This window comes from Eulemur rufifrons, chromosome 2 (assembly GCF_041146395.1).
Source record: "Eulemur rufifrons isolate Redbay chromosome 2, OSU_ERuf_1, whole genome shotgun sequence".
In the NCBI taxonomy this organism is placed as follows: Eukaryota; Metazoa; Chordata; class Mammalia; order Primates; family Lemuridae; genus Eulemur; species Eulemur rufifrons.
In genome coordinates, this window is record NC_090984.1 from 41,819,236 (window position 1) to 41,845,448 (window position 26,213).

The 26,213-nt window shown below is 37.5% G+C and overlaps 1 protein-coding gene and 1 non-coding gene across 10 annotated transcripts in view; one reads left to right on the top strand and one right to left on the bottom strand.

The window, feature by feature from the left end:
* Positions 1-5,809: 5,809 nt before the first annotated feature.
* The window catches only part of DMXL2 (Dmx like 2), a 143,159-nt gene continuing 122,755 nt past the window's right edge, over positions 5,810-26,213 (top strand). For all 9 annotated transcript variants that reach the window (XR_011231639.1, XR_011231638.1, XM_069459866.1 and 6 more), the window contains exon 1: positions 5,810-6,139. Coding sequence is in view for 7 of the 9 variants with exons in the window: in XM_069459866.1 (XP_069315967.1) it covers positions 6,053-6,139 (87 nt within the window). In the remaining 2 variants the exon portion in view is untranslated. The remainder of the gene's footprint in view (positions 6,140-26,213) is intronic.
* On the bottom strand, positions 13,160-13,266 carry LOC138380995 (U6 spliceosomal RNA). Its single transcript, XR_011232952.1, has one exon. It is a non-coding gene; the product is annotated as a U6 spliceosomal RNA (small nuclear RNA).

The window sequence follows — 26,213 nt, forward strand, 5'->3', positions numbered from 1 at the left end:
CGTCTTGAAGAGACTCACACAGACCTGTGGAGAGGAACACGTAGTGAGGAACTGAGGCCTCCATTCAACTACCAGGCTCAACTTGCCAGCCTTGAGAGTCTGCCATCTTAGAAGCAGGTACTTTGGTCTCAGACAAGCCTTCAGATGACTGCAGCCCTGGCTGACACTTTCTTAGATAGCTTTATTTAGAGTATAATTTATTTACCATAAAATTCACTAATTTCAAGTGTACAATTCAATGATTTCTATTAAATTTACAGAGTTGTTCAACCATGACTATGACCTAATTTTAGAATATTTATATCATGCCAGAAATGTCATACCCATTAGCAGTTACTCTCAGTTCCACCTTCATCCCCAGGCAACCACTACTCTATTTTTTATGACTACAGGTTTGCTTTTTCAGAAAATGTCATACAAATGAAATCATATAATATATGCTCTTCTGGGTCTAGCTTCTTTTATTTAGCATCTAGCTGACATTTTGACTGCAATCTCATGAGAGAATCTGAACCAGACCCTCTCAGCTAAGCTACTAATGAATTCTTGATCCACAGAAATTGTGAGATAATGAATGTTTATGGTTATTTTTGTCCACTACATTTTGGGCTAATTTGTTATACAGTAATAGATAACTAGTACACATGGGTATGTGATACTGCTGGGAAAATAAGTCCTTCTGATATACAATGTGCCATTAAACCCAACCCCAAAGGTACAACATTTGTTACTATTAAGAGTTGTGGACATGATAAATTATATCTTGAAAATGTATTAGCATATTTTTTTAATAATACAAAACTACCACTTTTCCTAATTTTAAAAAGAAAGCCATTTCCAAATCAGAAGAAAGAATCTCTAATTTATTTTAGTCTATGAAAAAGTTTGGATGAACAAGGGAGAAAAGAAATTGTGGACAGTCAAAAATGTGGTCCAGCTATCCTGTTGGGTATTAAGGAAACCTGCCATATTAGTCTGGAATGAGTTTTGGTCGATCAGATGGGGCAATAAAAGACTCAGCTGTAATTTCAGGAGACTTAACTAGCCAGTTGCAACCTTGAGATATAGCTATCAAAAAGTCATTTAAAGCAGTGGTCTCCAACCTTTTTGGCACCAGGGACTGGTTTCATGGAAGACAATGTTTCCACAAACTGGGCCCAGGGGGCAGGGGATAGTTTCAGGATGATCCAAGTGCATTACATTTATAGCACAGTCAAACCTCTTTGCTAATGATCATCTGTATTTGAAGCTGCTCCCCAGTGCTAGCATCACTGCCTCAGCTCCACCTCAGATCATCAGGCATTAGATTCTCATAAGGAGCTTGCATCCTAGATCCCTTGTATGCGCAGTTTACAGTAGGGTTCATGCTCCTTTGAGAATCTAATACCACCGCTGATCTGACAGGAGGTGGAGCTCAGGCAGTGATGCAAGCAATGGGGAGCAGCTGTAAATACAGATGAAGCTTGGCTTGCTCATCTCCTGCTGTGTGGTCCGGTTCCTAACAGGCCATGGCCTGGGAGGTGGACCACAGATTTAAAGGATTCATAAGGGAAGAGAGGACCAGGTGCATGCAGGCTTTAGATTTTGAGTTTGATACTGAGAAGAAGAAGGAAGAGCCTCACAATTTCACAACCGTGTGAATAGGCCAAAACTTCATGGAATGCTGTAAAACAAGAGCGAAGTGTGAAATGGTTTACATAACGTGGAATTAGTAATGTTCTTGGCAATGATTTGTTGTTTAGTGATGATTTTGACTCAGTTTCTAATTCAAAGATTTAGTGAATTCATTTAGAATCTATTGGAATAGCAACAGTTATCAGGCTTTAAAAATATTTGAGTGTAAAGATTAAAATCTTTATGACACTTAGAAACAGCGTTCACTTCTTGTTATATGGTTGTTTTTGCCAAAACATTAGCTTCTGTAACACATATTCAATTTTTCTTTTATTCAATATATATTAATATTTAGTAAAATATTTGCCTTTATGTATGAACATAACATTGGAATTTCTTCAAATTTCTTACTTTGCTGTAAAATTTGTTCCAGTTTTTACTGAAATGTTTGTCTACATAAATTAAACCTTCATGTAAATGGATTTATTTAAATTTATTGTATTTAACTGCTGGCTTTATTTATTTATTTATTGCAACAGAGTCTCACTCTGTTGCCTGGGCTAGAGTGCCGTGGAGTCAGCCTAGCTCACAGCAACCTCAAACTCTTGGGCTCAAGCAATCCTATTGCCTCAGTCTCCCGAGTAGCTGGGACTACAGGCATGTGCCACCATGCCCGGCTAATTTTTTCTATATATATTTTTAGTTGTCCAGTTAATTTATTTCTATTTTTTTAGTAGAGACGAGGTCTCACTCTTGCTCAGGCTGGTCTCGAACTCCTGACCTTGAGCAATCCTCCCGCCTCGGCCTCCCAGAGAGCTAGGATTACAGGCGTGACCCACTGCGCCCGGCCTAACTGCTGGCTTTATACACATTTTTACTGATACATTCTGTGTCTGTGTGTACAATATAGGAATTCTCCCAAATTTATTTGATACTGTGACATTGTTAGTACCAAGATGCAGCACCAGTATTTGCCTTCATGGTTCTTTATGTATAGCACGGGGCTTCATTTACTGATCAGTTTTGTTTTGTTTTATTGTTTGCTCTGTTTTTAGAATATATATAAGCTATGTAGCTCAGTACCTTTATTCATGGTCAGTAGTATATAATTAAATATACAGAACCAGTGATTTCCTAGAACTCAGTATACTGTACAAAGTTTACTGTATTTACATGAACATGTAATACTTCCTTCCATAAAACCACCGTGAAATCATTTAAACATTTTCAAAATAATGAAAGGTATTTCTTTATCCCTTAATTTTTTTCTTACAAAATTGGGTACTCTTATTCACATTCAAATATTATTTGTTGTGCTTGCTTCAGCAGCACATATGCAAATCTTATATGTCAGCAAATAAAGTATTATCATTCATGGACTAGAGAAAACCAGAAAGCGACTTGACTTCAAAGATCTAAGGCAACACTAGAGGAAATGGAAAGACAAACAAATACATTGCTGTGAGATATGTGATATGTGTGTTTTACAGAGTGTTTTGGATGGTTAAGGAAGGTTTTACTGAATAGGTGACTTTTGAACTAAACTGTGGTTTTTCAGGTCAACAAGGGGAGGGAGGGCATTTCAGGCAGAGCAAAGAGCATGAATAAAGGCAAGGAAGTATGAAAGAACATAGCATGCTCTGGAAACAGCATTAGCTTAGTGGAGCTGGAGCCTAGTGCGTGTGAGGAAACAGCCTGAGATAAGGAAGGAAGATTAAGCAGAAACCAGACAGGACTGGGTTGTCAGCCAAGCTGAGTTTGGACTTTAAACTTTAGGGTGTGGGGAGCTTCTACAGGATTTTATATAGGGGAATTTTTTCCTTTAAAAAAGTTTCTCTGGGGCCGGGCGCGGCCTGTAATCCTAGCACTCTGGGAGGCCGAGGCGGGTGGATCGCTCAAGGTCAGGAGTTCAAGACCAGCCTGAGCAAGAGCGAGACCCCGTCTCTACTAAAAATAGAAAGAAATTATCTGGCCAACTAAAATATATATAGAAAAAAATTAGCCGGACATGGTGGCGCATGCCTGTAGTCCCAGCTACTCGGGAGGCTGAGGCGGTAGGATTGCTTAAGCCCAGGAGTTTGAGGTTGCTGTGAGCTAGGATGACGCCATGGCACTCACTCTAGCCAGGGCAACAAAGCGAGACTCTGTCTCAAAAAAAAAAAAAAAAGTTTCTCTGGGCCAGGCGTGGTAGCTCACACCTGTAATCCTAGCACTTTGGGAGGCCAGGGTGGGAGGATTGCTTGAGGTCAGGAGTTCAAGACCAGCCTGAGCAAGAGAGAGACCCCGTCCCTACAAAAAATAGAAAAATTAGATGGGCATAGTGGTGCATGCATGTAGTCCCAGCTACTTGGGAGGCTGAGGCAGGAGGATCACTTGAGCCCAGTTGTTTGAGGCTGGAGTAAGCTATGACGACACCACTATACTCTAGTCCAGGTGACAGAGTGAGACTCTGTCCCCAAAAAAAAAATTTTTTTTTGGATAGATCCGAGGGCAAAAAGATGGAAGGCAGTCAAACCATTTAGTAGGCTATTACGGTAGCTAAATGAGAAATGATAAGATCTGAAATGATGGTAAAAGGCAGTGGAGATGATGATGAGGGGCATGAATTAGGGAACTTGATATAGGGAAGTGGGGAGAGAGAGACACACACCAAAACTGGCTCTGAGATTTCTAGTTTGGGTGATTGTGGGAACAGTTATGCTGCTAAATGAGAAGGAAAAGGAAAATGCCCTAGGCCGTGGGGAATTATCTTTGATTCCTCCTGCTTCTTTGCACTAAACAGATTATCAACCACTGTCAAATCTTTGCCTCCAATCTCCCCCACCCTTCACTTCATGCTTCGAAGTGCTACAAAGTAATCTTCCTAAAGCAGCTCTGATTATATACATTTCTGCTCAGAAACATCTGAAGGACCCCCACTTGCATGCAGAATGAAATCTGGGGCTTTGTGGTGGAGCATTCAAGACTCCATATTCTGGCAGGCCAAGGAAATAAAGACCACTTGGATACTTTTATCTCTTGCTAGCTGTTATTTCCCTTCCCCACCGTCAAACATTAATCTTTGTTCTTCTAACACATCCTGTCCACTGTTTTTGAATGCCGTGTTTCTTATCCATCTCAGTCTGTCAAAATTCTACCCGGCGTTTATGTCAGGTTATGTCTCCATAACACTTTACCCGTTCCCTTAGTCAACACTATTCTTCCTCTTTTGTGGCGCACAGACTTTCATATTCAATTCTAACACTTCTGGCGTTCCGCCTGGTTTTACAGATAGTTGTGTCTTGGTATCCCTTTTTCTCGCCCCGTGACTTATGCATTGTACAGGCTAAAAAAATCCATGAATGACCTGGAGCAGGGATCTGATCTCTCTACTAACCACTCAAAGTTTAGCAGCTAGACAGTCTGGAAAATCAGGCGATTCTGTGAATCCATGACATCACCTATGGAAAAAAAAAAAAAAAAAAAGAGTCCAGAGTCACTTGCCTCTGGGGGGACCTTTTGCTGTCTAGAATAACCGTGACATAAGGTGGGAGCAAAATAATTTGCTGTCAGGAGAGTACAGCTTCTCTGATAAGTCGCAAGATGCTTTTATTGTTTATGTAAAATAAAATATCTTATGCACTGAACTTTTAAAAAGACTGAAAGGCTCTAAGATTTCCTGAGGTGGAATTTCCCGGTGCCTAGTGTCCTCCTCCTGAGGTCAAATGCACTGACCATTATACACTGTACTCTGGACTAGATTAAAACACACAGCAAAACAGGCGCGCGGCCCCGGCATCTGACGGCTGCGAGACCCCGCGCGACCTCCTCTCTACTCCACCCCGCCCCCAGCGGCCGCGGCCCCAGGGGCTCCAAGGGAACTCCCGCACGTCTGCGCGCGCAATCCCAGGACGGAGGGTCGGCGCGGCGCGCTCAATTGCCCTGGAAACCACTGCGCGCGCACGCGCAAACGCGGGGTGGGGAGGCCTGAGCTAAGCGCTTAGCCGCGGGAGGAGGGCTTTACCCTACCACTCGACTGTCGCTCCCCGACGGTGGGCGCGCGCGCTCCGCCCTTCTCCCTCAGGCGGAGCGTCCCTCCCAGCACGCGCCCGGCTCGCGCGCTCCCCCAGGCGCCCTCCCCCGCCTCACACTCACCCTTGCCCTCCTCCCTCCCGCATTTGTGCGCCGGTGCAGCAGGCAGTGGGAGCATCCGGGCATTTCCGCAGCTGAGCGGCGATCCGGGCGGCGGCGGCAGCGGCAGCGGCAGCGGTCAAGGATCTCCCATAGCAGGGATGAGGCGGGGGGAAGGCGAGAGGGGAGCGAGGCGTTAAGCCAGAGCCGCCGCGGGGCGGGTTGCTGAGGGAGGCGGAGAGGAAAGCGGCTCTCGCGGCTGGAGGAGGGCCGGGCGCGGGGCTCGTCGCCCCTCTCGCGCATTCCTCTGTCTAGCCCGGCTCCGGAGATGCATCTGCATCAGGTCCTCACCGGGGCTGTCAACCCTGGAGACAACTGCTACTCCGTGGGCAGCGTCGGGGATGTCCCCTTCACGGTGAGCGGCGTCTGGGAGCCCGAGGAGGGAGAGACCGCGGTCCAGACATCGGGGCAGGGACCTCCTGTCCGGGGCCCACGCCTCCCCGGGAGGCTGTGAGATGTTGGTGGGCCCCACCCGCGGCCCCTTTGCAGCCTTGGGGTCTAGTTTCTTTTGGAGGCCACAGGACTCCGCGTCCTGCGGCTAGTGTAGGAAATTACCTGTCAGGGGAAAGGATTAGGAATCCACCGCACTGCTCACCCTCAGCAAACGGGCCCGGGGTGACAGGACTGGAAGGTACCTCCTGGCTGCGTTTGGGTCTGCGGTGGAGGAAGGTGGTTGCAGCTGCTGAAAGCCCAGAGCGTCGGTTTTGCACCTGCTCTCGGCGTGGAGGCGAAGAGATTTGGTCTTCGTCTCGGAGCGTGGAGGCGATGCTGCGCCTTGGCTCCCCCTGCCCGTTGTGCTAGGGCAGCGAGGAGCTACTGGAGTCTGTGGCTTTAAACCTGACCCTGTGTATCTCCTGATATGCGGGATCTTAATTCCAGCAAGAAAATAGAAAAATTCATCCTCAGCTCCCGAAAGACTTAGAATTGAAAGGTCGGAGTAACAGTGGCCTGGCGAGCTATCTTATTTATCAGGAGGTCGCAGTTTAGTAAGCATTCTAGGTAATATTTTAATCTGTTTGTAAGGTAGGCTGTTTTTTTTTTTTTTTAAGGCAATGGGAAAATTTTCTTGTTTGTGTGAGGAAGTGTATGTAAATATAACATTTTAGAACGTCCTTAAATTCTAGGTGACATAGACATGTTTCTCAAGGAGATTGGACTCATTAGTTCTTTTTGAGAATGGGATGTTGAAGCCCTAGAGCTTCTTTTACTCATAGGCAGACCCCATAGGGTAACATGAGTTCTGTTTTTAAAATTAAATTTCTAAATGGTCCTTATTAGAAGGAACTGTAGGCAACCAGACCTCTATTAAATACACTTTGTTGTTGATAAACATTCTGCTTGATAAAATTGGAAAATGCATAGTGGTATGCTTTTTGGACAAGGGAGAGCGCTTTGATCTGATGTCTGCTTTCCAACAGCATGTTTTTAAAACTGCAGAAAATAAAAAAGCTTCAGCAAAACTGCAGAATCATTATGTAGCAGTGCATTCTGGAACAGAATTTATCTATTTTTTAATGTTTTGTGATATATTAAAAATAACTCCACAAGATTGCTTTTTGGCCATTTTAATTTTTAAATGTAACCAACTTGGCTTTTCTCCAGTTTAGAATGAACCCTTTAAAAACAATTTGCCTGACTTATATTGTTACACCTATCACTATCAACGGTGCCATCTGTGTTCTGTGTACACGTGACTTGATCTGTATGGAATTGAGCTTGGATTTCAAAGTGTGTGGAGAATCTTTGGGGAATAGAGAGAAGAAATTTTTCTGTTCCCCACTTGTGTAGATAGGGAGGAAGTTCCCCAGGGTTAGAAGAACAGGCTTCCTCCATCAAGAAACAGATCTGGATCCTTTGGTTGTGGAGTATCTTCCCACTATAATGGTGGTGGTAGTTTATTGCTTCTATCTAAAGTGGAGTGTTGTTTCACTGCGAAGCTGGTATACAGAGCTAGGCAGGTTCGGATGCAGTCTGGAAAAGCCAGTGTAAGAACTGTTAGTGCTGTGCAGGTGTGATTCAGATCTTTTTCCACCTCTCTAATTCAACCTGTCACTAAGTCTAGCTGACTCCCTGCAGTATCTATCAGATTTACCCCTTTTCATGTCCTTAGTCACCACCTTATTTTAGAATCTTATTTGTATTACTTAATATAAAAGCTTTCAAACTAGATTTCCTGACACTCATCTTTGATCACTTCAGTTCATCCTCCACACAGCTGCCAGGATAATTTTCTTCAAATACCATTTTACCATATCACTCTTGGCTTAATAATATGTAGTTGTTCCTAATAGCTTTATTAGGAAATTTGAACTGGTCAAATATTCTCCTGCTGTCTTTGACTTTATATTTGATTAAATGTACTCCCTTACCTTGGCCCCTCTGTTACATACTGATCTTCTTAGGTTAGGCTATATTTTTATGTTGTAACAACAGAGTCCTTGCTTTTCATCTTCCCAAATTCAGCTCAAAATTTACCTGCTGTAGGATGCCTGTCTGTGACAGTTATTTTGGCCTTCTGGCAAATGCAAATACAAACTCATTTTGTACACCATCTCATTTTAATACCTTAGTTTTGAATGCAGTGATCCAGTTATAATTTTGCCATGAACTAGAAATGACCTTTTGGGCTATATAAAAAACAGATTTGCTTAAAAATAAGTGAGAACAAGCTGTTTGCAAGCACTGTGGAATCACCTAACAAATACCTGAATGCCTATATTTGTGTAGTAAAAATAAAACTAAAAAGCAAAGCTCTGCTTCATAGAGCATGCCACTTGATTTTTAGAGCAATCAAATGAACAAGCTAGGTTAGATGACTAAAAAGGGAAAAAAAGACAGGATTGGAATGAAGGTCTTGTGACTTCTCATCTGGCGGGCCTTTCTTGGTAGTATGTTTCCTTCTCAGAGTGCATGCTCTGAAGAGTGTGTGTATATGTGGGTGGGTGAGTGGGGGAGGCCTTCTGGACATAGTTGGTTTAGAAGGAAAGACTGTCTTATAGCTAGCCAATGGTTCTTAGCTGATGGTGTATTTCATGATAACTTGAGAACCTTTTAAAAATAGGATAGATTATTTCAGAGTCTATAAACTGGTAAATTTTGTTTTTTTAAAATTTTTTACATTGCTAATCGACTTTCCAATAATATAAACTGATAAATTTTGAAGAATGGTATTGTTCTAAAAGGATTTTGAGTTTATGACATTGTAATTGAAAAATGGTGTCTTGTGTATTTCGCTGTGCATGGTGGGTGGTGTGATTGGCTGTGAATGACTGCCTGATGTCACAATGTTCCAGTTTGTGCTATATTGACATGATGGTGTAGTTTGTAATGGACAGTCTCAGTTGATGTATGTAGTTTTAGTGGTAACATGTAAGCTATGATGGTTTTCACTTGTGTTTTGGTGGTTAACAGCTGTTTTTTTAAACAGTCAATTGTGATTTTGTAAATATAGTTCTATATGTCATGTTTTAAAACATCGCCTTTTGATCATTTTGTTCTTTTCAATGTAAGATATAAGTTCTGGAAGTTATCCTGCAATAAGTCAGATCCTGGGTAGTCCAAGGAGATGATCTTCTACCATGTGTGAGCTTTATTATACTTTAGTTTGCTATTTAAGACATTTCTAACTACTTTTAGATAAGTGAATGTTTTGAGGCTTTATGCAACAGATATTATAAATTTCTCATATATGTTGTTTATTTTTCTGAAAAGTAGTCCTTAGCTGTTTTTTACTTCTCTGTAAATATTAAAATATTAATTAAAATAATGATGGCACATGATGATTCTTAATTAAAAATTTTCACCATTTGGCCATAAGGCATGCAGACTACGTTTTCAGATGTTTATGGGCAGTTGATGTTATTCCAATTTGACATGAATTCAACACATTGATCAAAGTTTACAAAAATTTGTAAGTCATTTCCATTCTTATGGAATTTATAATATATTGGCAGAGATTAAAAATGATGTACATAATTGTAACATAAGGCAGATGGAAGAGATCTCATGCAGTTAGGAAAATAAAAGGTTTCACAGAAGATTGACATTTGGAAAGGCAAGAACAGAAGCCAAGGAATGGCGTAACACAAAGGATAAATTATTGAGTGAATATTCTCTTCACAAAAGTGATTTTTTTTTAACCACAGGACTTCTTTATTAAATAGCAGACACCCTTAGAGTGTTCAAAAATATAATTTGCAAATGTTACCCATAGCTTTTTAGGAAAATATATCTGGTATTCTGACATTTTTTCATTTTTGTTATTGATTTTGTTTTTTATTAAAGAACCATTAAAAATTGATAATGAAAAACTGTCCATTTAAAAATTAAAAGTTAATGTTATATGACCTCTTTTTTGGCATTTAGATATGGGATTTTTTTTTTAGATTTGTTTGTCCACGTTGAGAATGAATATGTTTTAACTGTACTGTATTATAACATTTCAGTCCTAGAATTATGGCAACACCAAACTTTGAAATGATCAACCTGTTTATAAATTTAGCAAATGTTTGTTGAACACATAGGTGTGCTAGGCTTTGTGGGGATTAAACAACAACAACAAAAAAAACAGAACAAAAAGACCTAGTCTTGATTTCAGGGAGTTTATTAAAGAAGTTTAGGAACCTGGTAATCTAATAGGAAAGTAAGACATGTATCTAACCACAGCAGGCCAGCTGTGTGGTACTACCAGGCACTTCAATTCTTATGGGAGTTCAGAAAGAAAACGAGATCGCTTTTGGCCAGAAGAATTAGGGAGTTGGACAGAAAAATACTTCTGTACTGGCTGGTTATGACTACATGTAACAACTCATACACCTATTGACAACTATGCTGAGAGTAAAGGGAAGACAAGTCAAGAATTTAGAATGGACTTGTTTTCCAAGAGAAGTTGGACTGTTCTTGGAGTGTACCTTCTTGTTTATTTAAATTGATACATTTCAAAGTTTGTGGGCTTGTGCTTAGTGTTAGCCTGTATGTGAATGTGAGGTTATATAAGTTCTTACTTATGTTCCTGTGTTGATTATTAATTAGCTTTCCTGCTATGGTGAGAAGACTCCTAGCAACTACCCATAAACTCTGGTAGGGTTCTGAATAATGCCTAACCAAAAAATGGGGGGACAGACGCCAGCTACTTGTGTAATCTTGACTAAATCACTTAAACATTTTTAGGTCTTTCATCTGTAAAATGAAGTTCTTAAAGATCTCTTTAAGTATTTAGAACTTGATTGAAAATTATATGGACTTCTCTAGAGATTTCCAGGGACCAAAAGAGAAAATGGGCCAGAAACATAAAGTGTTTGAAGATAAACATAAAGTGTATTGAAGTTACAGGTCTGGAGTCTTTGTTGTATATTGCCTATCCACTTGTATTTATAAGACTGTTGATCAGTCTTCACAGTCAGGGAGCCTGAGCCCCTTTCTGGCTAAGTAAATAGGCCATTCAGAGCATTTGTGAAGTTTTGGGTCTAGGAGTGAGTCTTCTTTGGGCTCACTACTGAGAACTTGGCTCTTGTTTATGATTGTGTCTTCAGCAGCTGGCAGGTAATCGTTGCCTGGGACTGTCATAGTACACTATGGGGTGGCAGATAGAGCCGATGTGATGGCGTTCAGGTTGACCTTAGGCAGCCCCCCTCCCTCCGATATCTTTACTCCTTTACTTTCTGTTCTTAGGATTTGGGGTATTTAAAAGATTACTTTAGAAAATTTTCAGATTATCTTAACTTGGATCTTAGGAACTTTTTAGAGCAAATCAGAATCTCAATATTTAATTATCAAAAAGAGCACAGGATGTTGGGTAACAACCACGTTGGCATAGTGGAAAAACAAGTCATGCCTGACCAATTTAATTTCCTCTATGATAGAAAGCAAAGCACTATTTAAAAGGGGATAATAATAGAGAATATCTGCAATTTGGATTTAGTAAGGCTTTTCTAGCTTGTCAATTATTTTTTAAAACAAGTTTGGAAGCCAGATATTTTAGTAGAAATTTTAGGGTTTCAATCTTTTTTTGAGTTTGTAGAATGCTTTTGCATTATTAGTGCTGTAGAACATCAATCCATGATGTAAGAAAATAGGCCCTATTATTGAGGGAATAGATACAACTTATACAGGTGATTTGGTTATATTTTCTCTCTCTTAAAGATAACTCATGTAACCCTAGGACTTGATGTAGATATTGTGAAACCAATTACCTGTACCTTACCATTTCATGATTGCTGAGGGCTTTTTTAATGCTCCCCACCTCCAATCTTAAACACTTAAAAGAAGTGATGGTTATCTTATATCGCTCAGATGGAGAAGTCAGTAGGCAAAAAGGGGTCAGCTGAATAGAGCCAGGCTCCTCTAAACATTGTACATGGTAATTTGGTGGGGTGATATTTTAAGGGTATAAATAATACCCACATAAATGGATTATCATTGGAAATAAGTCCCTTTAGGTCTATTTTCTTCACTATTTCTTTTTTTCTTTTTTTTGAAACAGAGTCTGGCTCTGTTGCCCAGGCTAGAGTGCCGTGGCATCAGCCTAGCTCACAGCAACCTCCAACTCCTGGGCTCAAGCAATCCTTCTGCCTCAGCCTCTCCCAAGTAGCTGAGACTACAGGCATGTGCCACCATGCCCGGCTAATTTTTTCTATATATATTTTTAGTTGTCCAGATAATTTCTTTCTATTTTTAGTAGAAACGGGGGTCTTGCTCTTGCTCAGGCTGGTCTCGAACACCTGACCTTGAGCGATCCTCCTGCCTCGGCCTCCCAGAGTGCTAGGGTTACAGGTGTGAGCCACAGCACCCAGCCCAGTATTTCCTTCACTACTTCTAAAAATTGTGCCCTCTTGGGGAGTAATAACTTTTAATTCATACTAAATTGTGGTTTTCCTCCTATGATTTTAGGAGAAATCCATTGATTTACACTAAATCAGTGATATTTTCCTCCTGTGATTTTAGGAGAAACCTAGGAAATTGGAGACCATAAGTGCACTTTGCAAGTGGTCATCGACAGATGCAAAAAAGTCATAAAAATTTAGGCTTAGACTCAGTTCATAGATACATGTGGCTCATATAGTAGCTATAGTTCAAAAGCAAAATGCCAGATGTTTTCTTAGGAATAAATGACTTTGGTTTTGTGCAAGCAACTTCTTCACATCATCTCTGGCCTTGACTGTATCTATACTTAAGAGGATCTAGTCAGGAGGAGGTAATTAAATTATTATCACATACCCTACACATAACATCTTCCATCATTCCTTTTATGTGGATGAATGGTTAGTGTTTCCAGGAAAGGCCACTTTCTCCATTTATACTGGCTGTTCTAAACTTGGGACGATTTTTTTCCCCCAGGGGACATTTGGCAATTTCTGGAGACATTTTTTTTTTTTTTTTAAATATGGAACGCTTCACAAATTTGCGTGTCATCTTTGCGCAGGGGCCATGCTAATCTTCTCTGTATCGTTCCAATTTTAGTATATGTGCTGCCGAAGCGAGCACTGGAGACATTTTTGATTGCTGTAACTGGAGGTGAATGTTTGGTACTCACATCTAGTGAGGAGTGGCCAGAGATTTTGATAATCATCCTGTAATGCACAGAGCAGCCCTCCAGGATGAAGAATTATCCAGCCCAAATGCCAGTAGTGTGAAGTTGTGAGGAACTCTCATTTATACTCTAGGATTCCCATCCCTCCTTACTACTCAAGGGCGTGGCTCAGCAGTTTCCCCTTTCTCTCTTGTAAAATTGCTTTTTCTGCTCTACTGAAATTCTTCATTTAGCTCTTCCAGATTTGCATATACAACTATTTCTTTGACATCCCCTTCTTGAATGTCTAATAACTATAACAGAGTCCCCAGCCTCATAACATTTTCCTCCTTCAGCCTTCCCTAAATCAGTAAATGGCAACTTCATATTTTTAGTTCCCTTGTAATTTGTCTTTTCTATTCCATTTATATTGCATATTTAATAGCAAATTCTGTTGGCTACACCTTCAACATGCATCCAGAATCTGACTACTTCTCACCTTCTCTGTTGCTATCACCCTGGTCCAAGACACCATCATTTCTTTCCTGGATATGGCAATAGGATCTTAAATGGTCCTCCTGCCTTTTTTGTCTAGTCTGTCCTCCTCCAGTTTATTCTCAACTTAGTAGTTAGAATGATCCTGTTAAAATATAAATCAAATCTTGTTAGTCCTTGTACAAAACTTTCAAAAGACCTTTTTTTTTTTTTTAACTCAGAATAAAAACTCAAGTGCCTTCAATGCCCTTTATTGTTATTTCTGTAGCACCTGGAATAGAACCTGGTACAAAAAAGTACTCGATAAGTTAGTAAATGGAAAGGACGCTTAGTGTAATACACAACATTCTTACAGTAAACATTGTGATCTTTTCATAGGCTATTTTTATAAAACTTTTTGATATAGCAGTGGCATTAAGTCACATTTAGACAAATCCATTTTATAGGAAGGGGCAGAGAGAGCTGATATAATACAGTCCAGGTGTAAAGCTCTGCTTTTGGGATTAATCCAAGGATGTATATTAATGTATCAAGAGGAAATTATAGACTTTATACCTATCAGGCAGTTCTCAAATTTTCCTCAATTATGTTTTTGAAAGACTTCAATATATAACAAATTGGAAATTAACTTGACATACCTGGAGTGTAGAGATTCTGTATTTTAAGAGTTTAAGAATTATATGTTGTATCACTCTGGTAGGGCTGCTATAACAAAATACACAGACTGGGTGGCTTAAACAACAGAAATTTACTCTGGGAGGCTGAGGCAAGAGGATTGCTTGAGCTCAGGAGTTCAAGATCAGCCTGAGCAAGAGCGAGACCCCCGTTTCTACTAAAAATAGAAAGAAATTAGCTGAACAACTAAAAACATATATAGAAAAAATGAGCCAGGCATGGTGGTGCATGCCTGTAGTCCCAGCTACTTGGGAGGCTGAGGCAGAAGGATTGCTTGAGCCCAGGAGTTGGAGGTTGCTGTGAGCTAGGGTGATGCCACAGCACTCTAGCTGGGGTAACAGAGTGAGACTCTGTCTTTAAAAAAAACCAAAAAAACAGAAATTTATTTTCTCACAGTTCTGGAAGTTGGAAGTCCAAGAGCAAGGGTGTCAGCAGATTTGGTTTTTCTTGAGGATGTTCTCCTTGGCTTGTGTGTTGCCCTCTTGCTGTGTCCTCATACGGCCTTTCCTCTGTGTGCATGCACTCTTGGTGTCTCTTCTTCTTATGGGGACACTAGTCTTATTAGATTAGGCCATAACCTTATGACCTCATTAAACCTTAATTACCTCTTGAGGTCTTATCTCCAAATACAGTCACATTGGGGTTAGAGTTTCAACTTGTGAATTTTGGGGGAACACAATTCAGTCCATAACATGTTTTAACAATCAGCTGAGCTGGGCCTGGAATTGAAAATTGAGGAAACTAACAAAGACATATGATTGATGTGGCTGCCCTGCTTGGTGGTAATTCGAACTCAGCCGAAGGAGTACTCTTGAATAGAAGCAAGGTTGTCTTAAAGTAATTTTAAGAATATGCTAATATATAGGCAAATGGACTGTTCAAACATGGCCATGATAATTTTATGCTGGACAGATTTTATATAGATATAATCAAAAGTCCAATTTGGCCATTAAAAGCAAAAACCATAAAGAATTCAGATTTTATTGTTTTAAAATTAACATATCTACATTGTAAAAAACTTATGATTCAAACAGTGTTGAAATATAGAAAGTAAAACTGAAAGTTTCCAATTCCCAGAAGAATTTTGATCAGTATAACTTTCTGGTTGTCCTTAATTCAAAAAATATGAGTGCCTAGGCATTGTGCATACCTTCCAAGGTAAACTAGCTCCTAAAGTGCATCGTTGTACAAAAGGATATGGTGTATGTTGTTATTAGGTGTAAATTAGCTAAATTGGGGATCATCTACCACAGTGATGATTTTGGCTTTAAAAGAATTGAATTGTAGGCTTTATTTTTGGCAGTATTTAATAGTGTCATCTGTATATGGTTGATATATAGAAAACAAGGCAATTTTTTAAGTGGTAGGATTAATATTTATCTTGTGTGTTAAATTGGTACACGAACTGAAATCTGTTTACAACTTAAATCTAGTCTATTACTCCTTTATTTTATAGATGAGAAAACTGATACTCTTGAGAAATTAAATGATTTAATGAAGGACACATAGCTATAACTGTGGCAGCATTAAGACTGGAACCCAACATTCCTGTCCTTATTTCCCTGTTTAAAATTTAAAAAGTAACATATGCCCTTGTAGATAATTTGAAAAATGCAGAAGAAAGATAAAATCATTTATCATGGCATAATGCAGAGAGAGAGAACCCCACTTACCATTTTGGTAAATTGAACTGAGGCTTCATGGAGGAAGCTTATGTTATTATTGATTTTAGGATGTTTACCTGTACTTTTTTTTTTCTTGAATGAGTTTTGGGTAGTTATTTTTCTAAAAATTTATTCTGTTTTATGTAGATTTCCAAAGTTATTAGTATAAAGTTCACCGCAACATCTTAATATCTTTTTAAAGTCTGTAGCATCTGTATTGCTTCTTTTCTCATTGGTGTCATTGGTTATTTGTGCCTTCTCTTTTTTTCTTCTCAGAGGTTTGTCAACTTTATTATCTTTTTAAAGAACCACTTTTAGCTTTACTAGTTTTCTCTATTATATATTTTCTATTTTAATAACCTTTATTCTTATTTCCTTTCTTCTATATTATTTTGATTGATTTTGCTATTTTTTTCCCTAACTTATTGACATAAATGCTCAGCTCATTTCAGTCTTTCTTCCTATTATATGTATTTAAGAAAATTTGGTTTTTGTATTTGTCATGCCTCTAAAAAAGGAAAAAAAAATGTAAGTTTTCCTCCAAGACCTACATTATCTGCATTCTACAAAGCTGTTTTTTAAGTCATGAATCCTTAAGTAATTTAGAAATATATTTCTAAATTTTTAAATATATGGGACTTTTAAAGTTATAATTCTGCTTACTAATTTCTAGCATTGCTGTATTGTGTCCAAACAAAATACAGTATATAATTCTAATCTTTTTAAGTTTATTGAAATTTCAGTTGGTCAGTTTTTATAAATGTTCCATTGTGCTTAAAGAAAATATGTCCTCTGCAGTTGTTGTTTTTTTTTTTAGAGCAAACTGAGAATTCCAAATGCAATTGTTAAGTATAGTGTTCTACATATGTCTTTTCGTCAAGTTTGTTAATCATATTGTTTAAATCTTCTAAAACTTACCGCTTTTCTGTCTGCTCATTCATTCTAAGTTACTGAGATATGTGTTGATTTCTACTATGACTATGGATTTATCACTGTCTTCTTGTAGTTTGTTAATTTTTATTTTATTTATTTGTGCTTACAAATTTAAAATTCTATTTTCCTGGTGAATTGACCTATTTATCATTAAGAAGTAATCACTCTTTTTAAAAAAATTTCTTGCAATGCTTTCTGTAATCTACCTTATCTAGCATCAATATATCTTTATCAGCTTTCTTTTGGATAGGATTTGTGCAGTTTATGTTTCTTCATCTTCTTCCTTTCAACTTTTCTGGATAGTTATGTTTCAGATCTCTGTTTTAAACACAGTCTTGTGTTGCTTAACAACTGGGATACATTTTGAGAAATGCGTTGTTTAGGCGATTTTCTTGTGTGAACATCATGGAGTGTACTTACACAAACCTAGATGGTATATAGCCTATTGCTTCTGGGCTAAAAACTTGTGCCGTATGTTACTGTACTGAATACTGTAGGCACTTAGAACACGGTGGTAGTAAGTATTTGTGTATATTAACGTATTTAAACATAGAAAAAGTTAGTAAAAATACAGTATCATAATCATAATACACCATTGTGTATGTGGTACATTGTAGACAGTGCATGAATGTATAATGTAGTCAGATTTTTAAAAATTCAGCCTGACAATTTTTGTGTCAACTAGAACTTATAGTTCATGTATACTTAATGTAATTACTGTCGTGTTTGTGTTTAAATCCATCCTACTGTGTGCTTTCTATTTGTCCTCTTTGTTCTTTGTTCCCTTTTTGCTCCTTTCTTGTTTCTTTTGAAATCAATATTCTTTTTCATTCCATTTTCCCTCTTATAGTCCTAAAATTATACACTCTGTTTCTATTCTTCTGATGGCTACCCTTGAAATTGCAATATGCATTCCTAATTTACCATTTTACTTACCATACCAAAGTCTTATGAGGTTTTATATTTCTTCTAGACAATACAAGCATCTTCTTTATTGTTTTTTTTACATCCTTATGTGATAAGTCTATTTATTTTTATAAACCCTGTAAGACAGTATTATTATTTTACACAGTCAATGCTTATTTAGATTTACCTACATGTTTACTATGACTTTGCTCTTTGTTTCTTCTGCTTCTCTCACTTTCCATTTGAGATCATTTTCTTTCTTCCTGGAGAACCTCCATTAGAATTCTTTGGTGTGGATCTATTGATGTTGTAATGTTGTCTTTTATTTGTCTAAAAATGCCTTTATTTTGTTTCATTCTTGAAAGACAGTTTTGCTAGGTAGAAAATGGCAGTATTTTCCTTTCAGCACTTTGAAGATACCAGTCCTCTTGTCTTCTGGCCTTTACTGTTCTGTTGAGAAGTCAGCTGCCAATTTAACTGTTGGTTCTTGGAAAGTTATATTTTTTCTCTAGCTGCTTTTGAGATTTTTTTCTTTGTCTTCCTGAAGTTTTGCTATGTTGAGTCTATGCATTTAAAAAAAAATCCAGTTTGGGACTTTCGAGATTTTCAAATCTGTAAATTGTTGTCTGTCATCAATTCTGAAAAAAATTCAGCTGTCATCTCTTCAAATATTGCTTCTACCCCAATTGACCTCATAAGACTAATATAGTAAATATTAATAAATATATTTTAGATTTTCTGACTTTATTTCTATGCCCAAAACCATTTATTCTGTCTTTTCCTTTTTCTTTTTCTTTCTTTTTTTTTTTTTTTTGAGTCAAAGTCTTGCTGTGTTGCCTGGGCTAGAGTGCAGTGGTGTCATCATAGCTTACTGCAACCTCACACTCCTGGCTCAGACAATCCTCCTGCCTCAACCTGCTGAGTTGCTGGAATTACAGTCATGTACCACCCCACCTGGCTAATTTGTAAAATATTTTGTAGAGATAGCGTCCTGCTGTGTTGCTCAGTTTGTTTTTGAACTTCTGGGCTCAAGCAGTCCTCCTGCCTTGGCCTCCCAGAGTGCTAGAATTACAGGTCTGAGCCACTGTGCCTGGCCTCTTCTGTATTTTCTGTCTTCTTATCCTTTTGTGCAGCATTCTGAATGTTTTTTTCTAATCCCTTTGCTAATCCTCTCTTCAGCCATGTCTAATTTTCTGTGAAATCCATCCTTAAATTCTTAGTTTTGGTAGTTATACTGGTTCTTTCATGAGGTCTTATTTCCTTGTGTGACTAGATATTGTTGACTATGTGTATTCAGAAAATTACTTTTAGGATGACTTAAGGCTCAAGATGATGGTATCTTACACAAAAGGAAATTTTAATTTACTTAAATCGCATGCCTCAGGATTTTACTGGTTTGGGATGACATTAATCCAAGCTCAAGGCTTGAGATTTTCAAACCATAAGGGGTTGGGGAACCTGTGTCCTAGGCTCCTTGTGGCCTTCTAGGTCCGTAAGTGCGGCCTTTTGACTGAATCCAAATCTTACAGCACAAAGCCTTTTATTAAAAGGGGTGCAGAAGATAAAGATGAAGCTTTTTTTTGCCTCCTTTGTTGCTTAAAAGAGAACAGTCTTGAAATCAGAAGGCCACAGGTTCCTTACCCCTCAGAGTGTCTTATATTACATGGATTAATCTTCAAGATTTTAGTTTAAAGTGTGGGGTGGTTTATCAGAATTCTATCTTTTGGCAGACCTGTGCTTTCAGTTTTGTTCTCCTAGAGAGACCATCAAAATGCAGCTCAGGTTTACCCTGTCTCTTTTGTTTTTTTATTTTTTTATTTTTAAATTTTTTTAGAGACAGGGTCTCAGTCTGCTTCTTGGGCTGAAGTGCAGTGGTACAGTCATAACTCACTGTAGTCTTGAACCCCTGGGCTCACGGGATCTTCCTGCCTCAGCCTCCTGAGTAGCTGGGACTACAGGTACTGCCACCACGCCCAGCTAATTTTTAAAATTTTTTTGTAGAGACAGAGTCTTGATATGCTGCCCAGGCTGGTCTTTAACTCCTGGTCTTAAGCAAGCCCCCCAAAGTGCTGGGATTACAGGCATGAGACATTGCGCCCAGCTACCCTCTGTCTCTTTTAGATTAGCAGCTACTCTCAGGACAAAGTGGCTTTCACTGCTGAGCACAGCCCTGTGTTCTCGTTTTCTCCTAGTCGTTGGCCCACTAATTCCTCACTTTTTTGATTTAGCTCTTTGATACTAAGATGTTTTTATATATTTTATGATGATTTTTTGTTTTGTTTAGGTTTAGACCCTGTGGTTCATTTTGAAATAATTTTTTGTATAAGGCATAAGGTTAGATTGAGGTTTTTCTTTTCTTTCTTTCTTTTTTTTTTTTTTTTAGTGTATGAATGTCCAGTTGTTCCAGCACCATTTGGTGAAAAGCTGTCATTTCTCCAGTTTTTCCATTGAATTGCCTTTGCACCTTTGTCAAATATCAATTGGCTGTGTTTGTGTAGGTCTATTTCTGGAGTCTGTGTTCCACTGATCTATGTGTCTATCCCTTTGCCACAATGCCACTTTCTTGGTAACTTACTTTATAATAAGTTTTTTAAAATATTTTTTCTCTTTTTAAGAAAGATTCAGAACATAGAAAGTTTTATAATTGGGTAGTATAATTCCTTCAACTTTCTTTTCTTTTTCACAATTGTTTTAGCTATTCTGGTTCCTTTACTTTTCCATTTAAATTTTGGGATCAGTTTGTCTATATCTATTAATATAACAAAAATCCTGCTGGGAATTTGATTGTCTTTCTGTTAAATCTGTAGATCAACTTGAGGAGAATTTACATCTTTACAATATTGAGGTTTCCAATTACGAACATGATATGTCTCTATATTTATTTAGATCCTCTTTGATTTTTTGTCATCAATGTTTTATATATATAGATTCCATACATGTTTTATTAGATATACCAAAGTATTTAATTTTTTGGAGCTATGTTAAAATGGTATATTTTTAAAAATTTTATTTTCCAATTTTTCATGGCCAGTATATAGAAATACTATGATTTTGTGTGTTGATTTTGTATCCTATAACCTTCTTAACTCTAGGAATTATTTTATTTTTTGGAAGTTCTTTGGAATTTCCAATGTAGACCATTCATGCTAGTTAACAAATTGGACATTTTGATTTCTTCCTTTCTGATCTATGTGCATTCCTTTTTATCCCTTGTTATTGGCAACACTAGGTTTTGTAGGTTTTTTTTTTGTAGATATCCTTTATAAGGTTGAGAAAGTTCCCTTCTATTCCTTATTTGCTAAAAGTTTTTTATCATAAAGAGATCTTGAATATTGTCGGGTTTTTTTGCATCCATTGATATGGTCATGTTTTTTCTTTAGATTATTAATATGTGGATTACAGTGATTGAGTTTTGAAAATTGAATCAGGCTTATATTACTGGCTTAAGCCCTACTTTGTTGTGGTATATTATTATTTTTATTTGTGGCTGGATTTGATTTGCTAATATTTTATTGAGAATTTTTGCATCTAGATTCATTAAGAAGATTAATCTACATAGTTTTCCCTTGTACTAGTTTTTGTTTTGGTTTTGATTTTGATAACGTTGTAATGCTAGTTCCATAAAATGAGTTTGGAAATATTTCATCCTCTTCCATTTTCTGTCAGGAGTATATGGAATTGGTATAATTTCTTCTTTAAATCTGTTTTTTTTTTTTTTTTTTTTTTTTTTTTTTTTTTGAGACAGAGTCTCACTGTGTTGCCTGGGCTACAGTGAGTGCCATGGCATCAGCCTAGCTCACAGCAACCTCAAACTCCTGGGCTCAAGCAATTCTACGGCCTCAGCCTCCCGGGTAGCTGGGACTACAGGCACGCGCCACCATGCCCGGCTAATTTTTTCTGTATATATTTTAGTTGGCCAGATAATTTCTTTCTATTTTTAGTAGAGACGGGGTCTCGCTCTTGCTCAGGCTGGTCTCGAACTCTTGACCTTGAGTGATCCACCCACCTTGGCCTCCCAAAGTGCTAGGATTACGGGCGTGAGCCACTGCACCCGGCATCTTCTTTAAATCTTAAGTAGAGTTTGCCAGTAAAACCATCTGGGCCTGGAGTTTTCTTTTTCAGAAGGTTTTTAACTATGCATTTGATTTCTTTAATAGCTAAAGTACTATTCTAGTAATATATTTTATTTTGGGTATGTTTTTATAGTTTCTGGTTTTAGGGGAATTAGTTTCTTTCATCCATTTCATTTTTATAGATGTATGTGCTCAGACTTGTTTATGACATTTCATTATCTTTTTAATGTCTGTAGGGTTAGTACTGATACTCTTCCTTTATTCTTGGTATTAGTAATTTGTGTCTTTTCTCTTTGTCTTGCTAGAGGTTTATATGTTACATTGATCTTTTTCAAAGAACCAGGTTTTGATTTCATTCATTCATTCATTCATATTCTCTGTTGTTTTTTACTTGTCAATTTCATTGATTTCTGCTCTTGTATCTATTATTTCCTGCCTTTTACATGCTTTGGATTTGTTTTGCTCTTCTTTTTCTAATTGATTTGAGACTGCTCAGTTAGACTTTGAGTATTTTTCTATTAGTCCTCTTCACATCTTTGTCAGATAATTTCAATGTCTGTGTCTTGATTGTCTTTTCCCTTGCAGACTGAGATTTTCTTAGTTCTTCATATGCTTGGTAATTTGTATTGTATCTTGGAAATTTATTTTTTATTATGTTATGTGATTCTGGGTATTATGTAAATCCTATGGTGAATGTTGATATTTTTGTTTTAGCAGGAATAGATGTGGTTGGGTTCAGGTCGAACAAAGTTTTGACCAGCCTATTTCTATGGGTTGTAGTTTCAACATAAGTTTTGTTTTCAAAATGGTTGTGGTACTAGTTGTATATACTGTATCCTGTGTGTGCGCCACCTAGTGTCTAGTATGGGACCCGGGGAGTAGTGCTTCTCCTGTAGTTGGTTGTCAAGGTCTTTGCTCTGTGTTTAAGGTAAGATCCATGGGTATGCGTTATGGGGATAAGCCCAGTAGTTTACAAACCAGTTTATTGGGTCGCTTCTCTGGGTTCTTTCCTTCTGTGATTTCCCTGGTACTTTCTGGTTTCCTGAGACTCCTCTTTGTGGTTCTCTGGCTGGAAAGTTGAGACTTTAGTTACATTGCTCTACACTTCCTGTAATCGTTACCTGTGTTCAATGCCAAGTAGCTATAGGGAAAGAAAAAAGTAATGTAGATTCACCTCACTCTCTTGGGATCATAGCTCGCAAGAGTAGAGCTGTGGGATTATTTGGGGCCTGGGTTGTGGGAAAATGAAGAAAAGAAGAAAAAAAAGATAGAGAATTTTTCTCCCTTTTTTTGAACATCGAGTGAGTCTCTTTCCCACTCCTTGAGCCAAAAGTAAATTGGTTCCCCTGGAGCTCTCTTTTTTTGCTTCTTGGTTTCATTCTGACTTGAGTCCAGGTTGGTAGACATCAGAAGAGTGAAAATGGGAAACTCTCTGCTGGTAGAGTGGGCTTCAAACTCTGTTCTTTCCTAGTTCACCTGATACCATTTTTATTAATAGTCCTCAAATAGCTATTCAATGCATTCTGTCCATGTTTTATGACTGCATTAAGTATGAGAGACATCATTTATTGTGGTTGCTTTGTCTTATTTTGAACTGGAACTCTGATGTCATTTTTCATACCATCAGAAAATATCAAGGACTTAGCAATAAACCTAATGATGCATGTGTAAGAGTTTTATGGGAAAAATTAATAGGGGAGACTTAAAAGGAGATAAATACAATGTTCATGGACTGGAAGATACACTACTGTAAAGATATTAACTATTTCCAAGCTAATTTATACCTTTGATGCATTGCCAATTAGAATTTTAAGAGGATTTTGTAGGATTTGACAGAATAATGCTAAAATTTTATGGAAATAGGGTCAAGAATAGATAAGGAAATCTTGAAGAACAATAAAGTAAGAAGACTTCTACCAACTCAAGACTTTACAAAGTTGTAGTTGTTAGGATAGTGTAGTGTTAGCTTAAAGACAAATACACCAAAATAAACACCAGAAACAGACCCACACATTTATTGATGTTTGATTTATATTAAAGATGACATGGTAGAGTAGCACAGAATGATTAAAAGCTTAAAAGTTCAAAGGGGTCTCAGAAGTGATCTAGTCAAAATCTTTCATTTGGCTATTGAAGGAAACATCTATAGAAAGATTATGGTTTGCTCATTGTTAAAGTCAGTGTTAACACTTCTAGGTTTTCAGGAATGTACTCTTTCCACCATATTGCAGGTATTAGAAGTTTAATTACAATTTAATAGTTTAATCATTTAAGTAAACTTTTTGTGAACACAGTTATGACCATCTTTCTCAAAATAGCAACATTTAGGTTAAATGGTTTTCTGGAAGTTTCTAGTAGTTACAAAACAATTCAAAGTTGTCATAAATATTACCTATTAATATTGCCATGTATTATATAATATATACTACTTAAAACTCTTTCATATGTTAAAATGTGTTAAGAACAAATTAAGAAACAAATTATTGAATCACTTAAAGTATTTTCTCTATCTATAATTTAATGTCCAAAAAATGTTTGCCTTATTTCTTTAGAAGTAGTAATTTTATTTTTTTTTGAAACACAGTCTCACTCTATTGCCCAGACTCTAGTGCAGTGGTATGATCACAGCTCACTGCAACCTCTGACTCCTGGGCTCGAGTGGTATTCCTGGCTCAGCCTCCCAAGTAGCTAGGACTACGGGGGTGCACCATGACGTCCAGCTAATTTTTAAAAAAAAATTTTTTATTTTTTGTAGAGGCAGAGTCTCACTAAGTTGCCCAGGTTGGTCTTGAACGCCTGGCCTCAAGCGATCCTCCTGCCTTGGGCTCCCAAAGTGCTGGGATTACAGAAGTAGTCATTTTAAAAAGTAGTATTTTACTTCATTATTCTTTATGAGGCAAATTGTTATATACCCCAAGCTTTTGAGAAAAAAATTTGGGCCCAAAAGATGACTCTAGGTTTTTACATGTGTTGGCCAGTCCACGAGGCTTATTTTTATATTATTACTGTGGTTTCCTTTAGAAGTTTTTGATAATTAATATTTTGAGTGGTTTATTAGCATTGACATATAAAATAGTTATTTGTAAGAGAGAGGATTTTTGGTTTCTACTTTTAGACTGACCTTTTAATGAGGATGCAGGCAAGCTGGAGATAGAGCTTGTTTTGTAATGGTTAATTAGAGCAAATTAATTATTGCATATTTTGCTTTTCAAGGTTTCATTTTCCTTTCAGATGTTACTGGCATCAGTAAACAAATGAACATGTTTTTCTTCTTTTTTCAGAGAATAGAAATAGGCTTAGTTTGGATTGCAAGTATCTGTTTCTGTTTAGCTTAATACTTAGAAGTTTGTTACAGCTCCATCTATTATGTTAGTAAATTATCAAAATTGATGAGTTTTTGACTAGTATTAAAATTTTCTTTTCAAAGTTTAAATCTAAAGTTTTTATTTTTATTAAAGAAAGTCTTTCAGATCATTTGCTTTTTGAGGGTTAGGAAGAAATTAAAAATTATTTTCTCTTTTACCATTTAATCATAAATACTTGTAATATTTTCTTAAATTTTCTTTTTCTGGCCATAGATTTTTGTTTTTATATGTTTGTATTTAAGCTTTGTCTTATGTTTTACTCAACATACCACTCTCAGCTTTGCTTTTTTATACTGCTACTTTTAAGTGTTCTGTTAATTTTGCATTTCCTGATATGGGTTGTTTCTACAAGGAACAGTCTCTTTGGTTACCACATACAGAGTCATTTTTAGATTATTTCCAACATTGCTTCACTCATCATTAACTTGGTTTAATTTTTTGCTGTAAGATTTTTTTTCATACTGTTTAGTTTCTTTTTCATTTATTTATTTTGCTCATTCAGCACTCTTGAGTGGACTTTTGGCGGTTGGAATGACTGAATCCTGTCAGTAAAGTGTGTTTTCAGTCATGTGGAAAGAAGAACTTCTTATTCAAATGCTGTCCCCTTGCTGGTTTTCTTACTGGAGTGTGGCCTTATATCCGAATGACAGGAATTTTATGTATCTTGGGGATGGTGGTGGTGGGCAACAGATGTTTGTTTTTGTGTAGAAACTTGTAGAAAAACAAATGGACCAACAATATGAATAGTCAGTTTGCAGAGAAAGAAATATAAATGGCTGATAAATATATGAAGAAATGCTTGACTTGCCTT